This window comes from Apus apus, chromosome 1, assembly GCF_020740795.1.
Source record: "Apus apus isolate bApuApu2 chromosome 1, bApuApu2.pri.cur, whole genome shotgun sequence".
NCBI lineage: Eukaryota > Metazoa > Chordata > Aves > Apodiformes > Apodidae > Apus > Apus apus.
In genome coordinates, this window is record NC_067282.1 from 47,268 (window position 1) to 70,897 (window position 23,630).

General features: G+C 57.6%; 1 protein-coding gene across 1 annotated transcript in view; it reads right to left on the bottom strand.

The window, feature by feature from the left end:
• DCHS1 (dachsous cadherin-related 1) overlaps positions 1-23,630 on the bottom strand; it is a 53,690-nt gene that overhangs the window by 20,785 nt on the left and 9,275 nt on the right. The window contains exons 3-7 of the mRNA XM_051608640.1: positions 6,790-6,978; positions 6,459-6,690; positions 5,204-5,440; positions 3,692-4,711; positions 3,324-3,511 (exon numbers count right to left, since the gene is read on the bottom strand). Coding sequence (XP_051464600.1) covers positions 3,324-3,511; positions 3,692-4,711; positions 5,204-5,440; positions 6,459-6,690; positions 6,790-6,978 — 1,866 coding nt within the window. The remainder of the gene's footprint in view (positions 1-3,323; positions 3,512-3,691; positions 4,712-5,203; positions 5,441-6,458; positions 6,691-6,789; positions 6,979-23,630) is intronic.

The following is a 23,630-nucleotide window of genomic DNA, read 5'->3' on the forward strand; positions in this document are numbered from 1 at the left end:
GCTCAGGAGGCCCCTTCCAAGCCCCCCATAACAGGGTGGGCAGGGCCTGCTCCCCACACTGCCCCTCATGGCCCGTGACGGGGACACAAGGGCTCCTGCTTCGTGTGCCTGGTCACACCCTCTTCCACAAGGAATCAGACTCCACCCTGAGGAGCTAAACAGGCAGCATCCACACAGGCCCCACGAACAGATGCCATTTCAGAGGCACAAACAGGAATAAACAGCTGTAGAAGTGGTCTTGCCTCTGCAGAAAACCTCCTTAGCCTCAGGACAGTGGCTACCAGGCAGCTCGTCCAGGTCTGCTGTCCACCCTCCAGGAGCTGTTGCAAACACCAGCTGGGCCCAAAGATGAGAGCCACCCCAGCCAGGAGCACAGCTCTGCCAGCAGCTCACAGGGGGCACACAGAGAGGAGGCAAGGAACAGGGTACGTGTGGAATAATCCTCCTGTGAAACCTTCCCAGCTTCCAGCAGTCTGTGGCTAAGTCACTTCCTGAGCCACAGATCATATTTTTTGTTCAACAGCCTTTGATGGATTTTTTTTTCTTTCCATGAATTCATCTAATTTTGAGTCCATGCAACTTTTGGCAAAGATTTCACAATTTAATTATGTTTTGCATGAAGAAGTTCTGCCTTTGTTTATTTTAAACCTGCTGCCTGGTCATTTCTTATGAAGCTGCCTAGGCCTTGTCTTGTGAAAAAAGTAACTTGTAATTTCCCCATGACTTTCTCTGTGCCATTCCCTGCACACCTCTGTTATATTCCTGGAGTTTCTTCCATGGCAAAGAATGCTGAAGTGCTTTCTTTCTGCCTGGAAATCATTATCTACTGGAGATCACATTAACATCCTCTTCTGAACCTTTTCTAGCACTACAGCTTATTTAGTGGAAAGGAGGCAAGACAGAGAGCGTGTGCAGAATCTGAGATGCAGGGTGATGGTGTTTTCTTTCATTCTCTGTTCCTTTTCTAATAAAACTCAGCATTTGATTTGCCTTTTCCATTATGGCAGAGCCCTGAGCTGACATTTTCACAGGGCATTCAGAGGCTGGAGCAGCTCTGCTCTGGAGAAAGGCTGGGAGAGTTGGGGTGTTCAGCCTGGAGAAGAGAAGGCTCCAGGGAGACCTGAGAGCACCTTCCAGTGCCTGAAGGGGCTCCAGGAAAGCTGGGGAGGGGCTTGGGACAAGGGCAGGGAGGGATGGGATGAGGGGAAACAGCCTTAAACTAGAGCACGGTAGACTTAGATTGGATATTAGGAAGTGCTTCACCATGAGGGTGGTGAAGCACTGGGACAGGTTGCCCAGAGAGGTGGTGAAGGCCCCATCCCTGGAGACTTTCAGGGTCAGGCTTGATGGGGCTCTGAGCAACCTGATCTAGTTAGAAAGGTCCCTGGGCACTGCAGGGGGTGATGGACTAGATGACCTTTAAAGGTCCCTTCCAACCCCGCACGTTTTATGATTCTGTGAAATTCTGGGCTGTGAGGGGGGTGAGGCCCTGGCCCAGGTTGCCCAGGGAAGCTGTGGCTGCCCCATCCCTGGCAGTGTTGAAGGGCAGGTTGGATGGGGCTTGGAGCAACCTGGGCTGGTGGGAGGTGTCCCTGCCCATGGCAGGGGAGATGGAAGCAGACAAGCTTTAAGGTCCCTTTTGACCCAAACCATTCTATGATTCTGTGATGCCTCAATCTTTTCCAAATTTGAGTAGCCAGGTCCGAGCCCACTGGTGTGTACGTGAAATTCATGCTGCTTTTTGCCCTGTGTATTGCTGTCCAGTTACCAACTGTGAATTTCATCTCCCATCTTCTTTCCTAGTTGAACAGTAAAACAGGATCCTTCTACAGGAGCCCTCACCTGAACTACTATGAACAGACCAGTGACATTAACCACCTCCTTTTCTGGAGGATATGTGACAATGGTAGCAAGGATACCAGCACCAGTCCTGGCACCCACCAGTGACATCCCCCCTCAGTGAAACCTGACCACTCCTTCCCTTTGCTCCCTCTCCCCTTCCCTAGTGATCATACCCTGGGAGGGTCCATTACTCCTGCAGGTCCCATGTGAACACCACCTGGTCCTCCCAGTGTGTGACCAATGTGCTGGATGAGCTCATCTCACAGCTCTGCGGTGAGTTACCCTGCAGCTGGTGCTGAGGCATGGTGCAAACACAGAAACCTCCCCTGCTTCACCTCCCCAGCCAGCCTGCAACGAATTACTGAGCTTTGCATTGCTCTTCCAGTTTTTACTGTTCCCTCCAAGCTTTTCTTCTCCACCTAAATCACAATTAACAGTGGACCCTTCCTGTGCCTCACCCTTCTCTACCAGTGTTTCTAACCAGAGAGCTTCAAACCAAAGTGCCCAAATACTTGTTGCTTTCAGAACTGCTGTGGCATTTAACTGCCTTCAGGACCCTACATCTGTCCCAGCCCTGCTCTGTCTGCTGAAGGTTCCTTATGCTTTTGGGGTACCTCTGTATGAGAAGAGACCTCCTGAGCTCTAGGAGGGTACTCCCAGCATTTCAAGCCCCCAGACCCTGCTCTGCAGGAAGGACTCAAAGGCTGGAGCTTTGTGCAGAGAGAGGACAGGACTAACCCTGCCTTTCTCTGCCTCTGCCAGGCCCTGAGAGATGCCTTCATCTAGGCCAAGCCCTGCCGGATAGATTTGCAAGCAGTGAGTGCCAGCTGGACATGCAAGAAAGCTGGGCAAGGGATGACTGCGACCTGGAACAGGGAGGGAAAGAGTAATGAGCAGGGAAGGCCAGACTGCAGTTGCAGAGTGTCCCGTGTGATGATGGCCACCCCAGTGTGGCAGCGACCTGCCCATGCAGTCCTGCCTGCTCCGCCCTGCCTCGCTCAGGCAGGACCTGTGGCAGGGAGACTTCACTACCATGTCCCAGTACCAAAGGGTGGCTACCAAGAAGATGGAGACTCCGTATTTACAAGGCGTCCCATGGAAAAGACAAGGGGTCACGGGCACAAGTTGCTCATGGGAAGATTTCCATTGGACAGAAAAGGTAAATTTTTCACCACAGGGACAGACCAACATTGGAATAGTCTCCCAAGGAAAGTGGTGGATTCCCCCACATTGGACAGTTTTAACTCTCAGCTTGATAGGGTGCTGAGTCACCTTTTATAAACTATAGTAATACCTAGAAAGGTTGGACCAGATGATCCCTGAGGTTGCTTCCAACCTGGCATTCTGGGATTCTATGATCTTGTTCCTCCTTATCTCCCACCCTGAAACCCTCCTGGGCACCCCTGTCCACTCCCTTTCCCCTGCCCCCAGGCCAGAGGCCATCACACCTCTGCCTCATCAGGGCTCCTGCCTGCCCCTACCTGCACAGGCAGCTCCTGGCCACTGCCCACGTGGAGGAAGGCAGGAGTGTTGTCATTCTCATCCAACACGGTCACGTAGACGGTTCCTGTGGTGCTGCGGGGCGGTGCTCCCCCATCCTGCACGATCACCAGCAGCTGGTAGCTGGACTGCTGCTCCCGGTCCAGGCTGTGCTTGGTGCTGAGCTCCCCTGGGAGGGAGAAGTGGGGACACAGCTCAGCCCAAAAGCCTCTTCAAAAGGGAGCCCAGCATCACAGGGAGCAGAAGATGAACACCCCTGCTGCAGTGCTGGCCTGGCCAGCATCACTTCTGACCTGCCTGGGCTCTCACCCCAGCCAGCCCCAGCCAGAGAAGCCAGGAAGCATCTCACCTGTCTGTGTGTGGATCAGGAAGTTAGGGTCATGCTGGAGCAGGCGGTAGCTGAGCCGGCTGTTCTGCCCAGCGTCCCGGTCACTGGCCATCACCCTCCCCACGCTGCTGCCGGGAGCCTGGTTCTCAGGGATGGTGAAGAAGTACCGCTCCTCGCTCAGCCGGGGGCTGTTGTCGTTCTCGTCCGTGATGCTGATCCGCACGGTGCTGGTGCCTGTTTTCCGGGCCTCCCCCCCGCCCACGCCGCCCGCGGCCGAGGCCAGCACCGTCAGCACGTACAGGTCCCGTGTCTCGCGGTCCAGTGCGCTCTTGACGTAGAGCCAGCCGCTCTCGGGCACGATGCCGAAGCTGGCGGCGTCCCCGTCCGCACGCAGGTGGTAGGTGAGGGGCAGGGGCTCGGCCTCGCGCGCCAGCGCCCGCACCTGCAGGAAGCGGGAGGAGACGGGCGCCCCTTCCCGCACCTCCACGCGGTAGGTGAGCGTGTCGAAGATGGGCCCGTCGTCGTGCTCCGCTTGCACGTGCACCAGCAGCGAGAAGGTGGAGCTGAGCTGGGGGATGCCGCCATCCCGGGCCACAATGGCCAGCCCGTAGGCAGCGCTGGCCTCGTACTGCAGGGCCCCGACCAGCCGCACGGCCCCTGAGGAGTGCTCCACGCTGAAGGTGCCGTCACCTCCTGACACCAGCTCAAAAGTCACCTGCCCGTTGGCCCCGCTGTCACGGTCCTCGGCCTGCACCGTGTACACTGTGGTCCCAGGTTCCGTGGCCTCCGGCAGCAGAATGGAGTCAGAGGGGGCTGGGAACGCCGGCGCGTTGTCATTCACGTCCAGCACGGAGATCTTCACCCGCGTGTTGCTGTAGGCGGGAGGGGAACCACTGCGGGCCTGGACGTCCAGAACCAGCACTGCCTGGGACTCGTGGTCGAGAGCCAGACTGGTGCGGAGCTGCCCGGTTGCAGAGTCAATGGAAAAGTAGCCATAAGGGTCCCCCGAGGAGATGGAATAAAAGATGTCGTCAGCGTGACCTGGGGACAAGGGAATGAGGGCTGAGGAACGAGTTGTGCAGGCTCAGCCCCAGCCCGTGGGGAGCAGCGGGGCCAGGTGGTGCTGCTGTGCCAGGCGCTGGCCCAGAGGGGCACAGCAGCGCCCTGCACACGTGTGCACACACGTGTCAGCAGGCGTGGGAGAGCAGGCCCTGAGCAGGGGGCACACTGGGATGTGTGTCCCCCCGCGTGTGCGTGGAGCTCCCTGGGGAGGCTCGCTCAGTGAGGAGAGGGGCACCAGACCCTCCATGGGCACAGGGAGGTTTCTGTGGGTTGTGTGTTGCTGGTGGGGTGTGTGGTTGTGGTTTTGTGTTTGGATTTTTTGTTTGTTTATTTTTCTTTCCCCTGGGTGGACCGTTGGACTCAGTGATCTGAGGGGTCTTTCCCACCCGTGACAATCCTGTGATTCTGTGTGATTCTGTGATCCCAGGTGACACAGGGACCATGGCTGCGTGCACCAGGGACAAGCCGTACCTGGGGGGTTCTGGGCCCGGACAGCCCCCACGCTGGCACCATGCAGTACATCCTCAGGCACTGTGAAGAAGTACTGAGCTTGCTCAAAGACGGGGGGTGAGACCGTGCCCTCCACGATGCTGATGTTCACCCGGGCATTGGGTTGTGCCTGGAGGCCCCCACCATCTTGTGCAGAGATCACCAGCTGCACCAGGGTGTTGGCTTTACCACTCAGGGACCATGAGAGGGAGATGACACCTAAGGAAGAAAGCAGTTCAGAGGGTGCTGTGCCTGCACCCTGGCCTGTCATCTGGCACCAAGGCAACACGACAAACCACAGGCTTGAAAAAAAAGACCAAGGGGCAGCAAACAATGTGTTCACAGTAGGGGAGCTTGCCATGGAAGAACTGGAGTCAAGAAGAGGAACCCTCCAGGGAAAGCCTCCCCAGATCCTCCTGTCTCAGCCTCAAGCCCAGCCCTGAGCTGAGCAGTGGTACGGGCTGGGGGAAGCAAGCCAGAGGGCAGGTCTTGGAGAGGAAAAAGGGGGAATAGGGTTTCTAACGTGGGGTGCAGGGTCAGGGTCATGACACAGCAGGTGGGATCTGGGCTGTAGGGAGGCTCCTGAAGGACATGCAGAACTCAAGGACCATCCTTACAGGCCCTACAAAGGAGGTGGCCTGCACTAGGGTGGCTGGTAGGCCTGTCTCATCCCAGTCACATTCTAAGAACTTGGGGACCAGTGTGGAGAGCCCTTGACACCTGTGCTGAGAGCCCCTGGCATCACACACGCATGCACTCACCTCCCCAGCAGAAACTGCTCTGGCTTTGGTGGCCAAAGCAAGGCAGAGCAGATGCAGCCAAGGAGAAAGGTGAGAGTGAGTGCAACAGAGAGTTACAGGGAAGGAGAGTAAACTGAGATGGGAAGAGGGAACTGGGCAGGGACAAGAAACTAAGCAGGATACAGCCTGATGGGGAAAAGCAAGCAACATGCAGGGGGAAAGGAGCAGTGAGTCAGGGATGGGGAATGAGGGAGGGGGAAAAAGACGGGACAAATGTGGAACAGAGCAGAGAGCAAAAACAAGAGGTCAGAGACTAGTCTGGGAAGGGGCTGCTGGAGGCTCAAGAAGCCAAGGCAGGGAAGATGTGACAGGGAGAGGAACATATTCTGGTGGCAGACTGCACAGCTGAGGTGCCAAGCAGTGACACTCAGGGTGGCTTTTACACCCACCCACGTCCCACAGCTCTGATCGCTGCCTACTCTGGTTGCTCATCTTACCTGTGTCCTTGTTGAGGGAGAAGAGAGGGGGTGAGTTTCCCAGGACAATGCGGTAGGTCACTCTCCCGTGCAGCCCCTCATCCTTGTCGTGGGCAGTGACTCGCAGCACGGCTGTACCTGGCATGCTCTGCGTGCTGATGCTGGCAGCATACTCCAGCGGGTAAAACACGGGCCGGTTGTCATTTATGTCCTCCAGGAAAACCTTCACATACACCATGGAGTTCAGGCCACCCTGTGGAAGGACCAGACCAGAGATGGTGATCTGTGCGATCTTTATAAAGATCACACAGTGCTGAGTCAGCAGCGTGCCCCCCACACGCCCAGCACCCACCCCGTCCACAGCAGTGATGGTGAAGTCGAAGGCTGACATGCCCTCATCGCGGTCCAGGGGCTGCGCCGTGCAGAGCTGCCCGGTCTGCTTGTCGATGCTGAACTGCGTGGGGACAACGCTGCCGATGCCAGAGCCGATGGAGTAGGACAGGGAGCCAAACGTGCCACTGTCTGCATCTGTGGCTGTCACCTGGACGAGGGAAGGCACTTTTGTGAGCAGGGCCAGCACCACAGAGACCCCCAGCCCACCCCCCCCCCAGCCCAGCGCCGCCCGCGGCCACAGCCCCTGCACAGTCCTCAGCACCAGCCACAGTGAAGCAGAGTGACAGTTCCTACCTCAGCCCCACAATTCTTGTCCCAGACAAGCCACTACTGCACTACTGCAGATCCCTGCAAGAGGAGAGGGTCTCCTAGGGGCCCACTGGCTGCAGACAGTGCCCTGAGCAGTGCTCCAGGCAGCTGTGGGGCACCCCAGGATCAGCCTGTGCCGGCCCGGTCCCCATGAGGGGACACGGAGGTGGGGGGCCACAGCACTGCACACCTGAGACCTGCACTGTGCTTCTACCTACATGCTGCCACGGGTCCCTGCACCACCAGAGGTGCTCTGTTTCAAGGGGCACTCCATTCTTGCACCCCTGGGGCAACATCCCTGATCCAGATCAACTGATTCACCTTGGCAAAGGGAAGGGCCGCAGAGGGGGTGCAGAAAGGCTGAGCCTTGCCCAGATGGCAAGGATCCAGCAGCCAAGCATCTCCCTTGCACCCAGCTTGATGGGCCAGCCAGGCACTGGCAGCAGCTGCCCCTGGGACCCTGCTCCTTCTTTTCTGCAAAGATGCTTAGAACAAGGTGGGAAGAAAAGCAGCCATGACCCTGGCTCTGCCCTCAGAGCTGTGTGCCCAGCAGCCCTGGGCTCTGAGGACGACTGAGGGTGGCATTGCCCTGTGACAGCCAGGGCTCACCAGAGCCTGGGACTCACCAACTGCGGTTATAGACATGGCAGGAGGATTAGAGCCGCTCCCTGCGCGCCAGGCCCGGGTCCCTCTTCGGGCTCCTGGCAGCGCTCAGGCCAGAGAAGGCAGCTCCTTCCCCCTGCCCCGGCACTGCTGCCCAGGGCTGATCCACCAGCTGGGAGCTCCGCGCAGAGAACAAAGCTGGAGCAGGGAGCCAGGAGGGAGGCAGCTGGGCCAGGCCCGGGTGAAGTGGAGTTCAGGCCTCGTCAGCCACAGCTCCTCCCCGCAGCAGCGCTGGGGCCTCGGCTCCCGTCAGCCAGGAGCGCAGGAACGTGGCGCCCGCGCCAAGGAAAGGCCCAGCCGGGGGCTGCGAGCTGCTCCTGCCTCCGGGCAGGGCCCCAGACCCAAACCGAGCACCGGGGACAGCGAGAGAGCGGAGGGGCTGGGCAGGGGGGAAAGAGATCAGGGATAAGGGGAACGTCCCTGCCCCAGCCTCTGTGCTTAGCACCCCAGGGAGGGCAGCACCTGAGGTTCCTGCTCGCCACCCCTCCTGCCCCTCACCAGCACCCCTGCCCCTCGCCAGCCCTCCTGCCCCTCGCCAGCCCTCCTGCCCCTCGCCAGCTCTGCTGCCACAGGATCCACATCCCCAGGGAGCACCTGAGAACCTCTCTCCAGCTCTGCTGCCCCACCACCTGATGTCTACGGGGATGCCTGAGAGGAGAAGCTGAGAGCACATCCCCCCTGAGCACCACACTCCCTGTGGAGCACTCGCTGCCCACCCTGCCGCAGCTGCCAGCAGTGCCATGAAACAGGATCCCCTCCCGGCTCCAGCCGCAGAGCACCCAGACCACAGGTGCCAGAAGAGCAGCCAGCCAGGAAGCACTTTGGGAAACGGGACCCACCTGCCTCCCTGCTGAGCTCCACACCCTCCCTCCCTCCTGCCCCAGCTCTCAGCTGGGGAGCTGCTCATCTGAGAGTATAAACCTGACCCCACTGAACTGCTGAAACCTGCACTCGGTTCCCTGCACTCTGCTGGATTTTGTCACTGGGGTAACTGCCCTGCAGCACCACAGGGGGGTTGTGTGCCATGCCTGGGTTTTACCTGGGGCCACTGTCCACCACTGCAGGTGGTAACACCTGAAACAGATAAGCTGCCACAGCAACTGGAATAGGCACCATATGGCAAATTAGTAACTTCTTTCCTCCAAATGAACTGCTTTGCACTCTGGAAGTGCTCTAAAACGCATGTCAGCATGAACTGTACAGCAACAACCTCTGCAGCAGAGTAAGGTATTTTCCTCAGGCTCCTCGGGCCAAGGGCTCTGGTGCTTCACTTCCCCACCTTAACCATCCCCTGAGTCACCATCCTAAGAAAGATACCCACAGGGTAGCTATCTGCAAATCCAGCTTTCTGCCACAGGAGCTGGCTCAGATGTTGGGAACAGGGGAGGAACAGCTGAGCTCTCACAGTTACTCAGTACAGCCCCACCTCCTTGGCTGCCCCCTGGCTCCCAGAGCCATCTCCCTGCCTCGTGGAGCTGTCAGAACGGCATCAGAGGCAAACCTTCCACAGAGCCAAGGCAAGGTGTCCTTAGAAAAACTCCTTGTTCCCATGTGCCTAGCACTCCACCTCCCCATCCTGCTGTGGACCCACGGTCAAACATGAACCCTGTTGGTACAAGCAGGTCCAAGATGGGTCATGTCACCCTACACCACCAGCACTGGTGCAACCACTGCTGGAGACCAGTGCCTGGTCTGAGCCTCACCTGGAGCGATGGGGGTCTGAAGAAAAGCTACAACAAAGCAGCTGGGGGAGCAGCTATCTGTGTCATCTCCGTGTAAGGCGGTTTGCTTAGTGTCTCCCCCTGTAGAGAGGGGGCCTGTAGCTGGTCACCCCCAGCCCAACTCTCCTGCCTCGGTGCTGATCCCTGCGTGTGTGGGATGGGCTGGCTGCAAGCAGACGCTGCAGGGCTCCACACCAGCCCCAAGGGCAGCAGATCCTCCCTGCGGCTGGGGTGACACCTCCTGGGGACCTCCCTGAGGGGCAGCAGAGGGTCTGAGCAGCCCCCAGGAAGGGCAGATCCCTCTGCCAGGCAGGCCTGGCTGGGACCCACGACTGCGGGCTGCAGGACACGCGCCGTCTGGGACATGGTGCACATTTTTCGCTGGGAGGATAATTAACCACCAAAAGTGCTTGTCAAGGCCTGTGGTGAATTCACCACTCCTGGAAACTCTTAAACTGATTCCGGGTATTTTTCTAAGAACTCTGCTAGAAGCTAATGCAGGGCAGACTCAGGGTCTGTATTTAGTGCCCATCCCAAATCTTGGATCAACAGATGGTTTTATTGTAGCTTACTTATCATAGCATCATAGGATGGTTTGAGTTGGAAGGGACCTGAAAGATCATCTAGTCCTAAAACCCTGCCATGGGCAGGGACACCTCCCAGCAGCCCAGGCTGCTCCAAGCCCCATCCAACCTGCCCTTCAACACTGCCAGGGATGGGGCAGCCACAGCTTCCCTGGGCAACCTGGGCCAGGCTCTCCCCACCCTCACAGCCCAGAATTTCTCCCTCACATCTCAGCTCCAGCTCCCTCTGCCAGCTGGAAACCCTTCCCCCTGCTCCCAGCCCTCCCTGCCCTTGTCCCAAGCCCCTTCCCAGCTTTCCTGGAGCCCCTTCAGGCACTGGAAGGTGCTCTCAGGTCTCCCTGGAGCCTTCTCTTCTCCAGGCTGAACACCCCAACTCTCCCAGCCTGGCTCCAGAGCAGAGCTGCTCCAGCCCTCCCAGCATCTCCAGGGCCTCCTCTGGACTCTCTCCATGAGCTCCATGTCCTTCTTATGTTGAGGGCTCCAGAATTGGACACAGTTCTTCAGCTGGGGTCTCACAAGAGCTGAGTAAGAGGGGACAATCCTCTCCCTGGACCTGCTGGTCACGCTGCTGGTGACACAGCCCAGGACACAGTTGGTTTCTGGGCTGCAGCGCACGGTGCTGGCTCATGTTGAGCTTCTCATCCACCATCACCCCCAAGTTCTTCTTCTCAGGGCTGTTTTTGATCCATTCTCCCCCCAGCCTGTATTTGTGCTTGGGATTGTCCCAACCCAGGTGCAGGACCTTGCACTTGGCCTGGTTGAACTTCATGCATTTGCACAGTCCCCCCTCTCCAGCCTGTACAGGTCCCTCTGGATGGATTCCTCCCCTCCAGCATGTCACCTCATCACACAGGCTGGTGTCACCAGCTAAGTTGCTGATCCCACTGCCCATGTCACCAACAAAGATGTTAAATAGCACTGGTCCCAGCACTGACCCTTGGGGAACACCTCTGGTCCCAGGTCTCCATCTGGACATCAAGGCACTGATAACCACTCTTTGAGTGGGACCATCCAGCCAGTTCCTTACCCAACGAGTGGGCCATTGAATCCATATTGTTCTAGTTTTGGTACCAGGATGCCAGTGTAAAAATATGAGGCTCCTGATGATTGCCTGAGAAGTAAGGGGGAAATGGGGTCAAGCTGCCTATGGGGCAGCCCAGGACACTCTCCATTTGGTGCTGTGCAAGGCAGGAGTCAGAGCTCTGAGTGGAGCCCCTGCTGCACCCTCACCTCTGACTGCAAACACCCCACAGGGCCAGGACTGGCTGTTCCCAGGAGGAGCCACGTGAGAGCAGGAAGGACAGAAGGAGCTTGGAACAAGACACCTGCAGGAGCTTGCAGGGCCAGAGTGCAGACATGAGACAGAGCTGTGGGGCCACCCCATGTGCACAGGACACCTGCACAAGCACAGGATCTCCATGGAGACACCAGGCAGGACGTGCAGGGGTGAAGCACATGCTGTGCTGCCCAGGACTGCGGGGGGTGCAGCTGCAGCCCCCGTGACACGAACAGAAGTGTGCACACAGCACAAGTGCAGGGGGATGTTCTGTGCCGTGTTGCTGGGCAGCAGTGATGCCACAGCCCAGACTGCTCTCCCCATGCTGGGGCTCCAGAAGGAGGCAGGGAGCTTGGTGACCCTGGAGTTCTGACATCAAGAGTCCAGATGTTCCCATTCACAGACCCAGCCAGAGCAGCAGGAGAAGGAAGCCATGGCCAGTTGTTTCCATGGGTCATTATGTTCTCTGGACTTGTAATCACTGCTGCTACCCCTGAGTCTGACTCTGCTCTGTTCTTAGAAACCCCCTTGGTATTGGTATTGGTGGGTGGACCAGGCAACCCAGCCCCCTCCTGGATAAACCAGCTGCATGGTCAGAGTGTTTTCTGGCAGCTTTCCTGCTCTATCCTGTAGCACCCCATTCTCCAAAGGGAAATTCTTTGCCATCATGGCTGCATGATGCATCCTGCTACTGCCTCTGGGATGCCTTTCTGAGAGCAGCCAGCTTCTTGGTGCTGAGGAGGGAGGGAGGGAGACTGAGACCCCAGGTCCTGCAGAGCATCCTGCTGGAGCCCACATGAGGCCAGGGCTGCTGAGCAGCACAGAGCCAGGGCTCCTACCTTGGTACAATGTGCTTGGTTGCAGGCACAGTAGATCCCTGGAACCTGCTGCAGCTGTGCAGAGCACGTGGAGCAGCACCCCCCTCCAGGCCCTGTCCCCTCGTTCTGCTCACAGCTGCTGCTGGGCCAGCCCGGCCTCTGCCCAGCCTCAAGCAGAGCTGCTCAGCCCAGGGCAGGGCTGGTGTCCCCCCAGCCTGGACACCGTGTTGGCCATGGCCAGGTCTAGCCTGCAGCAACGCCCCGTCCCTCCCTGCCCACACAGCTCCATCACAGCCCAGGCCCATACAGATGCTCACGTGCAGTGGGACCAGCACCTTTCTCTTCTCACCCACAGGGACACCTTCATCACCTCTCTTTTGCCAGCTTCCTCCACCATCCCCTCCACAGGACACCCCCTGTCCTGGCCACCCCGTGGTGCCCCATAGTTCTGTGGCTGTATGGAGCTGGCACCTGACCAGGGGCTGGGGGCACAGCCTGGTCTGCCTGTCCCCTCCCCTTGTAGGGCAGCAACCAAGGCTGCAGCCCCAGAGGGTGGGCTGGCAGTGCCCTGGTGCAGGGCAGGGGCTGGTCCCCTCCAGCAGTGCAAAGTCCAACAAAAATGTGGAATTCCTCCCTTCAGGGCACAGAGATAATAGAATTGTACAGATCCAGAAAGCAACTACCCCCATCCAGAGAAAATCCCACTACAGGCTTTAAACACAAGGACATCAATGCTGGGCCAGGAAATCCCTGAGCTGAAGTTGGGACCATGTGCCAAGGAGGCAGCAGCACCTGAGGGAACACTCTGGATCACAGAGCCCAGGGTCTCATGAAGAATTTCCACTCCCCTGCCCAAGCAGGGCTGACACAGCCAGGTTCACCAGCCGAGGAGACCTGAGGGAGACTGTGGGCATCAGCCATGGCTTTGGCCATAGTGACCATGGAGCAGCAATGCTCAGGATCCTTAAGGGAGTGAGGAAGGAGAGCAGCAGAGAACAGACCCTGGACCTCCAGCAAGAGTCCCGTTTATACAGGGAACTGGTAGGTGGGAGGGATCCCATGGGAGGCAGCTCTGAAGGCCAAGGGAGCTCAGGAAAGCTGGCAAGCCTTCAGGAAAGCAGACTCCAGGCACAAGAACAGCCCATCACAGTGCTCAGGAAAACAAGGAGATGTTATCAGCAGATGGCCTTGGCTGAGCAGGGCCCTTTGGGCTAAGCTGCAATGCAGAAAGGCAGCACATGGGAGGTGGACACAGGCAAACTGCAAAGGAGGAATTGAGAAACATTGCCGTGGTGTGTAGGGATGGTGTTGGGAAAGTCCAGGTTCAGGTGGGGTGGAGACTTGCCAGGCAAATAGGGGGTGCTGAGAAGAGTCTTCACCACAGGCAGAACAGACCCACGAGGGCCCATTGCTGAGGGCAGGGGTGACGTGGTGGCAGCGGACACAGAGGAGACTGAGACACTCGGTGCCTCCTTTGCCTCAGCCTTCACCAACAAGGTCTCCCAGGCCTCCACGCTCTCTGAAAGGCTTCCGAGAGCTACCAGGCAGGGATGAAGACTGAGTCAGGATTTCTTCCTTGAGCTTGATCCATATGACTCCATGGGATCCAGCAGGCTGCACCAATGGGTGCTGGCAGAAATGGACTGGCAGGGTTGCTCTTTCAAATGCGGTGGTGAACAGGGGAGATCCCTAACAACTGCAGGAAAGGAAATCTTGAGGCCACCTTCAAAAAAGGGCCAAAGGGATGACCTGAGGATCTACACTCTTATCAGACTGTCCTGGTTTGAGCCACACACTTTGGTCCCTGGGAGAATCATGGAGTGAATCCTCTTGGCGGGTGTTTTTGGCCACATGGAGGAGCCTGGGAGGGGAACAGCCAGCACAGATTGCCTGTCCTGTTTGCTTTCTGCAACACCGTGGTGGGATCTGTGGTTGGAGGGATGTGGATGACAATTGCCTTGACTTTAAGAAGGATTTTGACACCTTGTCCCACAATCCTCATCTCCCAAGACAGGAAGTTTTGATTTGGAGGGCTGGACAACTGGGTGGGTCAAAAACAGGTTGGAGGGTTGGGCTGAGAGCTGTGTTCTGCCCACAGGCAGGTGACAAGTGGAGCACCAGAGGGACCAGCCTGGGCACCTCTCCTGCTAAGTAAGCATCCTCAGCAATGATCCCATGCAGGCACAGAGGGCTCCTGGAGGTTACAAATGACACCAGCCTAGGGAGGGGGGAGCAGCTGACAGGCTCCAGGGCAGGACTGCACCCCCAGGGCTCGGGGGGGCAGGAGGAATGGGTCCACAGGAACCTGAGCAAGGGCAAAGGCCAAGTCCTGCCCTGGGAAGCAGAACACCTCTGCAAGAGCACAGGACATGACTGCCAGGCTGGGATGTTCTGGGGGTCTGAGTGGGCCAGCAGGACATGACCCAGGGCACCCTGGCTGGTGTGAGCAGGGCACAGCCGGGTCTATCCTCCCCTCTGCTCAGCCCTTCTCAGCCACATCTAGATGCCACATCTAGCCTGGGGCCTCCAGTACAGGAAAGACCTTAACAAACTGTGGCAAGTTCAGGAGTGGCCACTGAAGGGCTCAGAGGCCGCAGAACCTGCCCTGTGAGGAGCTGAGGCCTCTGGGCTTGCTCAGTCCTCAGGGGAGCACACGGCAGCCAGTGGGGAGCTGACCAAGGACACAGCTCCAGGCTCTTCACACTGGAGAACAAGAGATGACAGGCACCAGCTGAAATGAGAGCTTCAGGCTGGACACAGGAAAGTTTTTTCTCTGTAAGGACTGCCCAGGATTGTCAACAAGGTCAGCAAGACACGCTGTGCAGCCTCCATGGAGGTTTTCAAGACGCTGAGAGCCTGGTCTGACCCTCAGCTGCCCCAGCAGGAGGCGGGACCAGAGACCTCCCAAGGTCTCTCCACTCTGGATTGCCCTGTGAGCCAGGGATCCAGCTGCTGCACCCTTTCCACTATGGGCTCCTGTGCTACAGGGCCCTTGACCTTCAGCACTGCAGGGTCTCTGTCTCAGGGCTCACAGGCTGCACAGCCCCCTCCCCTGCTCCCAGTCACAAACAGGCTTGTTCACAATCCCTCCTCTGAGTCCTCACACTCCTTCCTGTGCCCCTGGGGCTGGGCAAATGTGGGCATTTGCAGGGGCTCTAGTGACAGTCCCCAAATCCCAGTCAGTCTTACAGGCAGAGGGCTGCAGGACTAACTGGGTTCTCCTCAGCTCCCTGTGTCCCTGCAAGGGGGCAGGAGCCTTGCTCCAAGCCAAGGGTACACAGCACCCTCGTGCTCCCCACCATGCGTTCATAACCCACAGCAGGGGTCACAGCGTGCTGAGGTCTGGGGAACAACAAGTACAGATTCCCAGGAGGTCTTTCCAACAGAATCCAGATCTCCCAGACCTGCAGTGACACTCCTAGACACCACCAGCAACAGTTTATATCCTACAAAGCCCCACTTACCAGTGTCATACAGCAGAATGTACACGTGTCCCTGTGCTCATTCTCTGTTCCCATAACCACACCTGAGGGTGGTGAGACCCTGGCCCAGGTTGCCCAGAGAAGCTGTGGCTGCCCCATCCCTGGAGGTGTTGAAGGGCAGGTTGGATGGGGCTTGGAGCAGCCTGGGCTGCTGGGAGGTGTCCCTGCCCATGCAGGAGAGTTGGAACTAGAAGATCTTTAATGACCCTTCTAACCCAAATCATTCTGTGATTCTAGGATTCCCTGCTGCAGCACTGCCTTGGCTCCACTGAACCCTGCACCAAGCCTGGGCCTCGCTAGCACCTCCTGAACTTCTGCCTTGGGTCTTTTCACAGTTCCTGCATCACCAGGGTCCGTCTTCCATACAGCTCTTCCCACTTCTGGCTCCTCGCAATGACAAAGCCCCCTTGTGCTGGCAGAGGCAGGAGAGCTCCCAGGTGATACATGGCTGAAGAGAGCAAATACTGGTGGTGGGGGAGACAGAAGTGTGAACCAACCACCAACCCCCTTCTCAAGGGCCATGAGACACACACTGTATTTGGAAGAAGTTTATGCTAAGGCAAAAGACAGCAGTGGTCAGCAGCATCCTGGGCCCTTCATTAGGTGTGTGTCAGTCCTATCTCATATACAAGTCCTGCCAAGACAAGCTGGCAGCGGCAGGTGAGTTGGGAACAGGCTGAGTGCTTGGGTTGTGTTGTCTCCTCCTTGCACCAGCCAAGGGAAATGAGAACAGGAGAACCAGCGACACACCATGCAAGAGCACAGACCAAGAGCTGGGCTGCAAAGGAAACCTGATGAAGGGGGGTTAAGATTTTGCTCGCTGAGCAAGTGAAGCAAGAGGAGGAGAGACAGGGGAAAGCCAGGGGGGACAAGCCACCTCGACCGAGGGGACAGCCCAAACCAGAGGCCAGCATCCAGGGGCTGCTGAAGGACACAGGCAACCTGCAGATCCAGCTGGAGATCCGGGGCTGGAGGCTGAGTCCAGGGCAAGAAACCAACAGCATCCTCAGGGGAAAAGCTGCATTTCACTGCAGACTTTGGAGCCAAGAACTCAGTACAGACAGCTGCTAATCAGCACTGCAGCCATGCCCCAGAGGGGACAAAGGCAGGGGGAAGCCGACAGCTGCTGGGTGGGCAGTGAGCCCGCACTGACAGCCCCAGCAGGATGCTCTGCACACTGGGCAGCCTCTCCAGATCTCCTGAAGTGGTTGTGACCACTCTAAAAAGGCCAAGGATGTTCTCAAGTCTATATGCATGACAAACAGTGAGTATTTAGAGATGTGATTAGCCAGATACTGTAAACTCAGACTTAGGAAAGTCATCACAGGCCTGTGATGTGGCACTGCTGTGCCAGCAGGAGAAATGTGCTGAGAAACACACCAAAACGCAGGATGTTGAAATAAAATAGCTACAGTTTGGCACAATCACCATCTGTGTGCCAAGAAGGAGAACTGGGAATGGCCTAAAGGAAGATCACAGAATCACAGAAGGACTGAGGCTGGAAAAGACCTCTGTGATCATCAAGTCCAACCTATGACCTAAAACCACCACATCATCTGAACCATGGCACCAAGTGCCACATCCAGTCTCTCCTTAAATACCTCCAGGGATGGTGACTCCAGATAGGGAAGGGGAAAGGGGGTAGGACAGTAAATGCAAAAGGAACTGCACAGTGTAGTGGCAGCACAAGGCTGGGCAACACAGCTGTTGTTTTTGCATTAAAAATCATAGAACAGATTGTGTTGGAGGGGACCTTTAAAGATCATCTCACACTAGAACAGATTGCTCAGAGCTCCATCAAGCCTCACCTTGAATGTCTTCAGGGATGGTGCCCCCACCACCTCTCTAGGCAACCTGTTCAAGTGATCCACTGCCTTCATGGATCCACACCCAAATGTGTCATTCCCTTCACATAAAGGATGCAAATGAAATGGCTTGTGTCCCTTGGGACTCAAGAGGGTGTAAAGGAATCCGGGGGGATGAACCTGATGCTGTTTCGGAGACTGAACAGGACTGGGGTCCTCAGTGCCTCTTTCCCTCAGTCTTTACTAGTAGGACCAGTCTTTAGGAATCCCAAGTGCCAGAGGCTGGGGTGAAGCCTGGAGCAAGGCAGATAAACCCTTGGTTGCAAAGAAGCAAGTCAGTGAGTGCTTCAGCAAACTGGCCATAGGGAAGTCCACAGGCCCTGGTGGCATGCACCCTAAGGAAAGTGGCAGATGTCATTGTGAGGGCACTCCCAATAACTTTTGCTCAGTCATGGGGAGAAGCGCCTGAAGGCTGCAGGGAAGTCAGTGTCACTGCTGTCTTCAAGAAGGGTAAGCAGGAGGACCCAGGAAACTACAGACCAGTCAGCCTCCCCTTTATCCCGGGGAAGGTAACAGAGCAGCTAATCCTGGAAACCATTCCCATGCACATGAAGGACAACAAAACCATCAGGAGTGATCAGCATGGCTTCATCCAAGGGCTTGACCAACTGGATAAATGACTGTCCTGGTAGGTGAAGGAAAAGCAGTGGCTGGTGTCTACCTGGACTACAGGAAGGCCTTTGACACTGTCTCCCACAGCTCCTCCCAGACTAGCTGTTGATGGTCGGGCTGGATGAGCAGGCAGTGAAAACAGGCTGAACAGCTCAGCCCCGAAGTGACCAGCAGCACAGGAGGCCAGAACTCACAGTGCACCCCAGGAGTCAGTACTGGGTCCAGCCCTGTTTAACATCTTCATTAATGACCTGGATGACTGGGCAGAGTGTCCCCTCAGGACATCTGCTGATCACTCCAAACTGGAAGTGGTGGCTGATATACCAGAGACTTGTGCTGCCATCCAGAGGGACCCTGCCAGGCTGGAGAAATGGTCTTACAGGAATCTCTTGAAGATCAACAGTGCAGTGTCCTGCCCCTGGGGAGGAACAACTCCAGGCAAGGGTATATGCTGGGGGGCACCCAGCTGGAAAGTAGCTTGGCAGAAAAGGACATGGGTGTCCTGATGGACACCAAGTTGAAGGTGAGACAGCAAGGAAGGCTGCGAGGAAGGTGGGTGGTGTCCTAGGCTGCATCTGGAGGGGTGCTGCCAGCAGGCTGAAGGAGCTGATCCTTCCCCTCTGCTCAGCACTGGTGAGGCCACAGCTGGAGTGCGGGGTCCAGTGCTGGGCTCCCCAGCACAGGAGAGAGATGGACATACTGGACAGAGTCCAGTGAAAGGCCAGGAAGGGGAGGAATGGACTGGAGAATCTCTCCTATCAGAGGCAAGACTGTGAGTGTTGGGATTGTTCAGCCTGGAGAAGAGAAAGCTCAGTGGGGATATCATCCATGCATGAAAGAGGACACCAAGAGGATACTAGTACTAGGGGGGGTACTAGTGGATCAAAAGCTGGACATGAGCCACCAATGTGCAGTTGCAGCCCAGAAGGCCAACTCCATCCTGGGCTGTATCAAAAGAAGTGTGGCCAGCAGATCAAGAGGTGATTCTGCCCCTCTACTCTGCCCTAGTGAGACCTCACCTAGATGCTGCGTCCAGCTCTGGTGCCCCCAGCACAGGAAAGATGTGGAGCTGTTGGAACATGTCCAGAGAAGGGCCACGAGAATGACCTGAGGGCTGGAGCAGCTCTCTGACGAGGACAGGCTGAGGGAGTTGGGGCTGTTCAGCCTGGAGAAGGCTCCGGGGGGACTTCATAGCGGCCTTCCAGTACCTGAAGGGGCTACAGGAAATCTGGGGAAGGACTTTTTACAGGGGCTTGCAGTGAGAGGACAAGGGGTAATAGTTTCAAACTGAAAGAAGAGAGATTTAGGTTAGAGATCAGGTGGAAATTCTTCAGTGTAAGGGTGGTGAGACAATGGAACAGGCTGCCCAGAGATGTTGTGGGGGCTCCATCCCTGGAGGTGTTGAAGGGCAGGTTGGATGGGGCTCTGAGCAGCCTGTTCTAGTGGGAGGGGTCCCTACCCATGAAGGAGGTTGGAACTGGATGATCTTTAAGATCCCTTCCAACTCCAAACATTCTGTGATTCTGTGATGGAGCCAAGCTCTTCCCAGTGGTGCCCAGTGTCAGGACCAGAAGGAATGGGCACACATTGAAACATATGAGGTTCCCTCTGAACACCAGGAAACACCTTTTCACTGCGTGGGTGACCAAGCTCTGGCCCAGGTTGCCCAGGTAGGTGGTGAAGTCTCCATGCTTAGAGGTACTGAAAGCAATCTAGACATGGTCCTGGGCAACCAGCTCTGGATGGTCCTGCTTGAGCAGGTGGTGTTGTACCACATTATCTCAAGAGGTTCCTTCCACACTCAACCGTTCTGTGATCTCCAACCAAAGGTCCTCCTGAACCTCTCAGCTTCCCATTCAGTTCCAGTCCTTCTGAGAGAGCCGATCTGCTCCACCAGCCCCAACCAGAGCCTGACAGTACTGTGCAGCAGCATCTGCTACCTGCCCCTCTTCCCTGCAGGTTTGGTGAGAAGACCTTGTTTGTGAACCCTGCAGCTACTGCAGCCTGGCAGAAGAGCACCTCATGGGAGTGCTGTGGCCAAAGCATACCAGAAGTGGGTGACAAGGAAGAGCAGCCAGGTGGCTCAGGGTTATGCAGAAAGAAACCAGAGCACTAGCCTCGGGGAGCTGCAGCTGCTGGAAGGGGAAGGAGGGCAGGTGCTGGGCAGGTGTGCCTCTGCCCACTGCATGGAGAACTGGGAGGACAAAGGTGGGCACTGAGACCTTGTTATTTCATGTCATAGAATCATTAAGGTTGGAAAAGATGTTCAAGATCATCAAGTCCATCCCTAATCCAACTACCACAACCACTAAACTATATCCTGAAGTGCCACATCTAAACGCTTCTTGAACACCTCCAGGGATGGCGACTCCACCACTTCCCTGGGCAGCCCGTTCCAAGGCTTCACTCATCTTTCAGTAAAGACATTTTTCCTAGTATCCAACCTTAATCTCCCCTGACACAACTTGAACCCCTTTCCTCTCGTCCCATCACTAGTTACTTGGGAGAAGAGAACAACACTGGCCTCTCTACAACCTCCCTTCAGGTAGTTGTAGGGAGCAGTAAGATCTCCCCGGAGCCTCCTCTTCTCCAGACTGAACACCCCCAGGTCCCTCAGCCCTTCCTCATATGACGTGCCCTCCAAACCCCTCACCAGCCTCGTTGCTCTTCTCTGGAGATTCCCCCGGACCTCAAAGCCTGTCCCACCCTGCGGTGCCCAGGGCTGCACGCGGGGCTCAGGCCAGGGCCGGCGGGGCCAGCCGCAGCTGCCGCGGGGCTGAGCTCCCCTCCGGCAGGCAGGGAGCTCCTCTGGAGCCCTGCCCTGGCTGGAGCTCTGCTGCGCACATGTTGCGCTGCGGCTTTGGCAAACATCTGGCTCTGGGCTCCCGCCCCTGCGAGTGACGGCTCTCAGTGGGAGAGGAGGGGAGGCTGGCGCCAGTGTGGTCAGCGCTCCCACGCACGGCCCCGCTGCCGGAGCCCCTGCCAGGCCTGCCCGCCCGGCCTGGCACGGCTGCTGACCGGCCCCGAGCAGCCAGGGAGCGGCCACCGCTGCTATTTCGGGAGCCGTCCCTGGCTCCCAGGCTGCCTCCCGGCCTCCGGCGTCCTCTGGCCTCGGGGGAGCCAGCGGGGTCAGGGTCCAGCCCAGCCGTGGCCCAGCACACGTGGCCCAGGCAAGGGTCAGGCCCCGAGCCCGCAGGGAGCCCCCCGCGGGGAGACCCCAGGGCCTGGGGGAGCCCCATGTCCGGGGGCAGCCCAGGAGAGCTGCATGTCCAGGGGAGCCTCTCATGCAGGGGAGCCCCACGTCCAGGACACAAGCACATCGGGGGAGCCCCCCGCCCGGGGTGCCCCACGCCGGGGGAGCCCTCTGCAGAGCTGCAGGCGCTGCCTGCTGGCAGCGCTGGCTCCTCAGCCCGGGGCACGGGCTCTGGCTGGTGGCCCCACAGGACAGCCCAGAGCTGCCCCGGCCTCACACCGCAAGGCATGGAGAGCAGGGGCAGCCCGCAGGCTCCAGCGTCGTTCTGGGATGGGGTAAAGCTCCCAGTGCTGGGGAGGAGGGGAGGCAGCTGAGTCACAGCAAGTGGCAGGGAGGTAGGACTGTGGAAGGCGAGGCACGGCAGCAAGCGGCAGGAACCCGCTGCCCCTGAGCGCAGGAGTACAGCACAGAGAGATGGGGAGCAAGGCTCACCCAGGGACATGGAGGTGTCCTCTGTAGTGGAGCAGTGGGGAGCTGAAACGGGAGCTGCAGCAGGGAGCTACAGGGCACCAGGAGCCCCAGCAGAGCTGGCAGGAGCTGAACGGGGCAGGGGAGGTGGGGAGCAGGGCAGGGAACTGGGGAGCTGAGCAGGGCAGGGAAGCTGGTCCTCTGCAGGGGAAGAGTGCCCAGGGTGAGGGGCTTTAGTGGGGCAGCCACACTGCAGGGTGGGAGAGAAGTGACAGGCTCTGGCCATGGCCTCCTGGGGGGCACCGATGGACCAAGGAAGATCCAACCATGGGTGTTGGGCTGGTTTTGTCTGTGCAGGGCTCACAGAGCAGGTCCACGCAGTGAAATGGGACACAGTTGGGCAAGATGTGCAGGTGGGACGGGGGCTCAGGGCAGCATGAGAGTGAGCACAGAAAGCAGAGGGACCCTGGGGAATGAGGAAGGGCCAGGGAGCTGCAGTGTCCCAAGGGCCATGCAGGTGAGGAAGAGCTGCCCTGGGGACAAAAAGCACGGGTCCCAGGAGCAGAGCAAGCAATGGCAGCTGGCCGCAGCCAAGGGGTGTGGAGAGAACAAGAGGGAGCCAAGACTGGGGGGACATGCTGGCAGGCTGGGGCTCTGGAAGGGGAGGCATGGGGCTGGCACCTGGGAGGGCAGCATGTGCAGGTGGGGCTGTGGGGACATGGAGGAGGGACAGCGACAACGAGGGCTGCAGGAGGACGGGGAGCTGCAAGGGGCCAGGGGCTGAGGAGGTGAGGGAAGAGGGGCAGCTGTGAGGGGGCCGGGATGGTGAGGAGGAAGGAGGGAGCTGGGGGAGGAGCAGAGCATGGGGGAGAGGAGCGCAGGGGCTGGGGCCTCTCGGCTGCAGTGGAAAAGCTGCTGCAGCTCCAGGGGAAATGCTACTTGAATTAATCATGGCGCTGGCTGCTGTGCCAAGCCCAGGAGGAGGCTGCTGGCAGTGCAAGGAAATAACTTTCACAGGAATTTGGAACAAATGCAGCTCTTCTGGCGGTAACAACAGCACTCACCTCCCCCACAACCTCCCCATGTACCAGCATCTCCCCCATGTCCCCACTCCTTGTGCACCCCCAGACTCTCCCACATTACAGCCTGCACTACCAGCAGCCTCATGTGCTGCCTCCCCTCGCACTGGTCCCCAGCAAGCTTGCAGGAGTCTCCTTGTCTTGCCTTCTTGTTTCTGAGGAGGGGGAGGCCTGGTTTATGTCATGCTAAGGTCTGAAAATAGGTTAATGCTGAATCCCTTGTCCCAGGAAAACGAGCACATGCAGTACTGTCCTCCCCACCTCCTGCCACTCTCTTTGGCAGCAGCCAGTAAGCGTTGCTGCTCTTGCTGCTCAGTCCCTGAGCACGGCTACTCCCTGTGTCCTCTCACAGCCACCCCCTTCAGCAGCACAGCCCATGCATCAGGATCATCTGTCAAGACTTTCCTTCAGTCACACGCCACATGTGGCCTGGTCCAGCCTACAGCACTTAATGCAGGTCCATCTATCTGGGGCACAGCCCAAGAGGCTCTCCTGGTCCTAAGTGGGCAGCACACCCAGCCCCACAGAAGCACAGAACAGTACCCAGTTGTCAAAATTCATCAGACTTGTCCTCAAAACTGCAAGATACTAAGACATCAGATTATACAAGAGGTGTGTTGCTGGCCAGTTTTTAACCTCTGATGTTCTTGTTCCCCAGCAATTGTGTTTATGAATGCAAAAGAAAAACATAAATCCTGGTTAAAAACCCATCAATATTGGATCTTTGCAA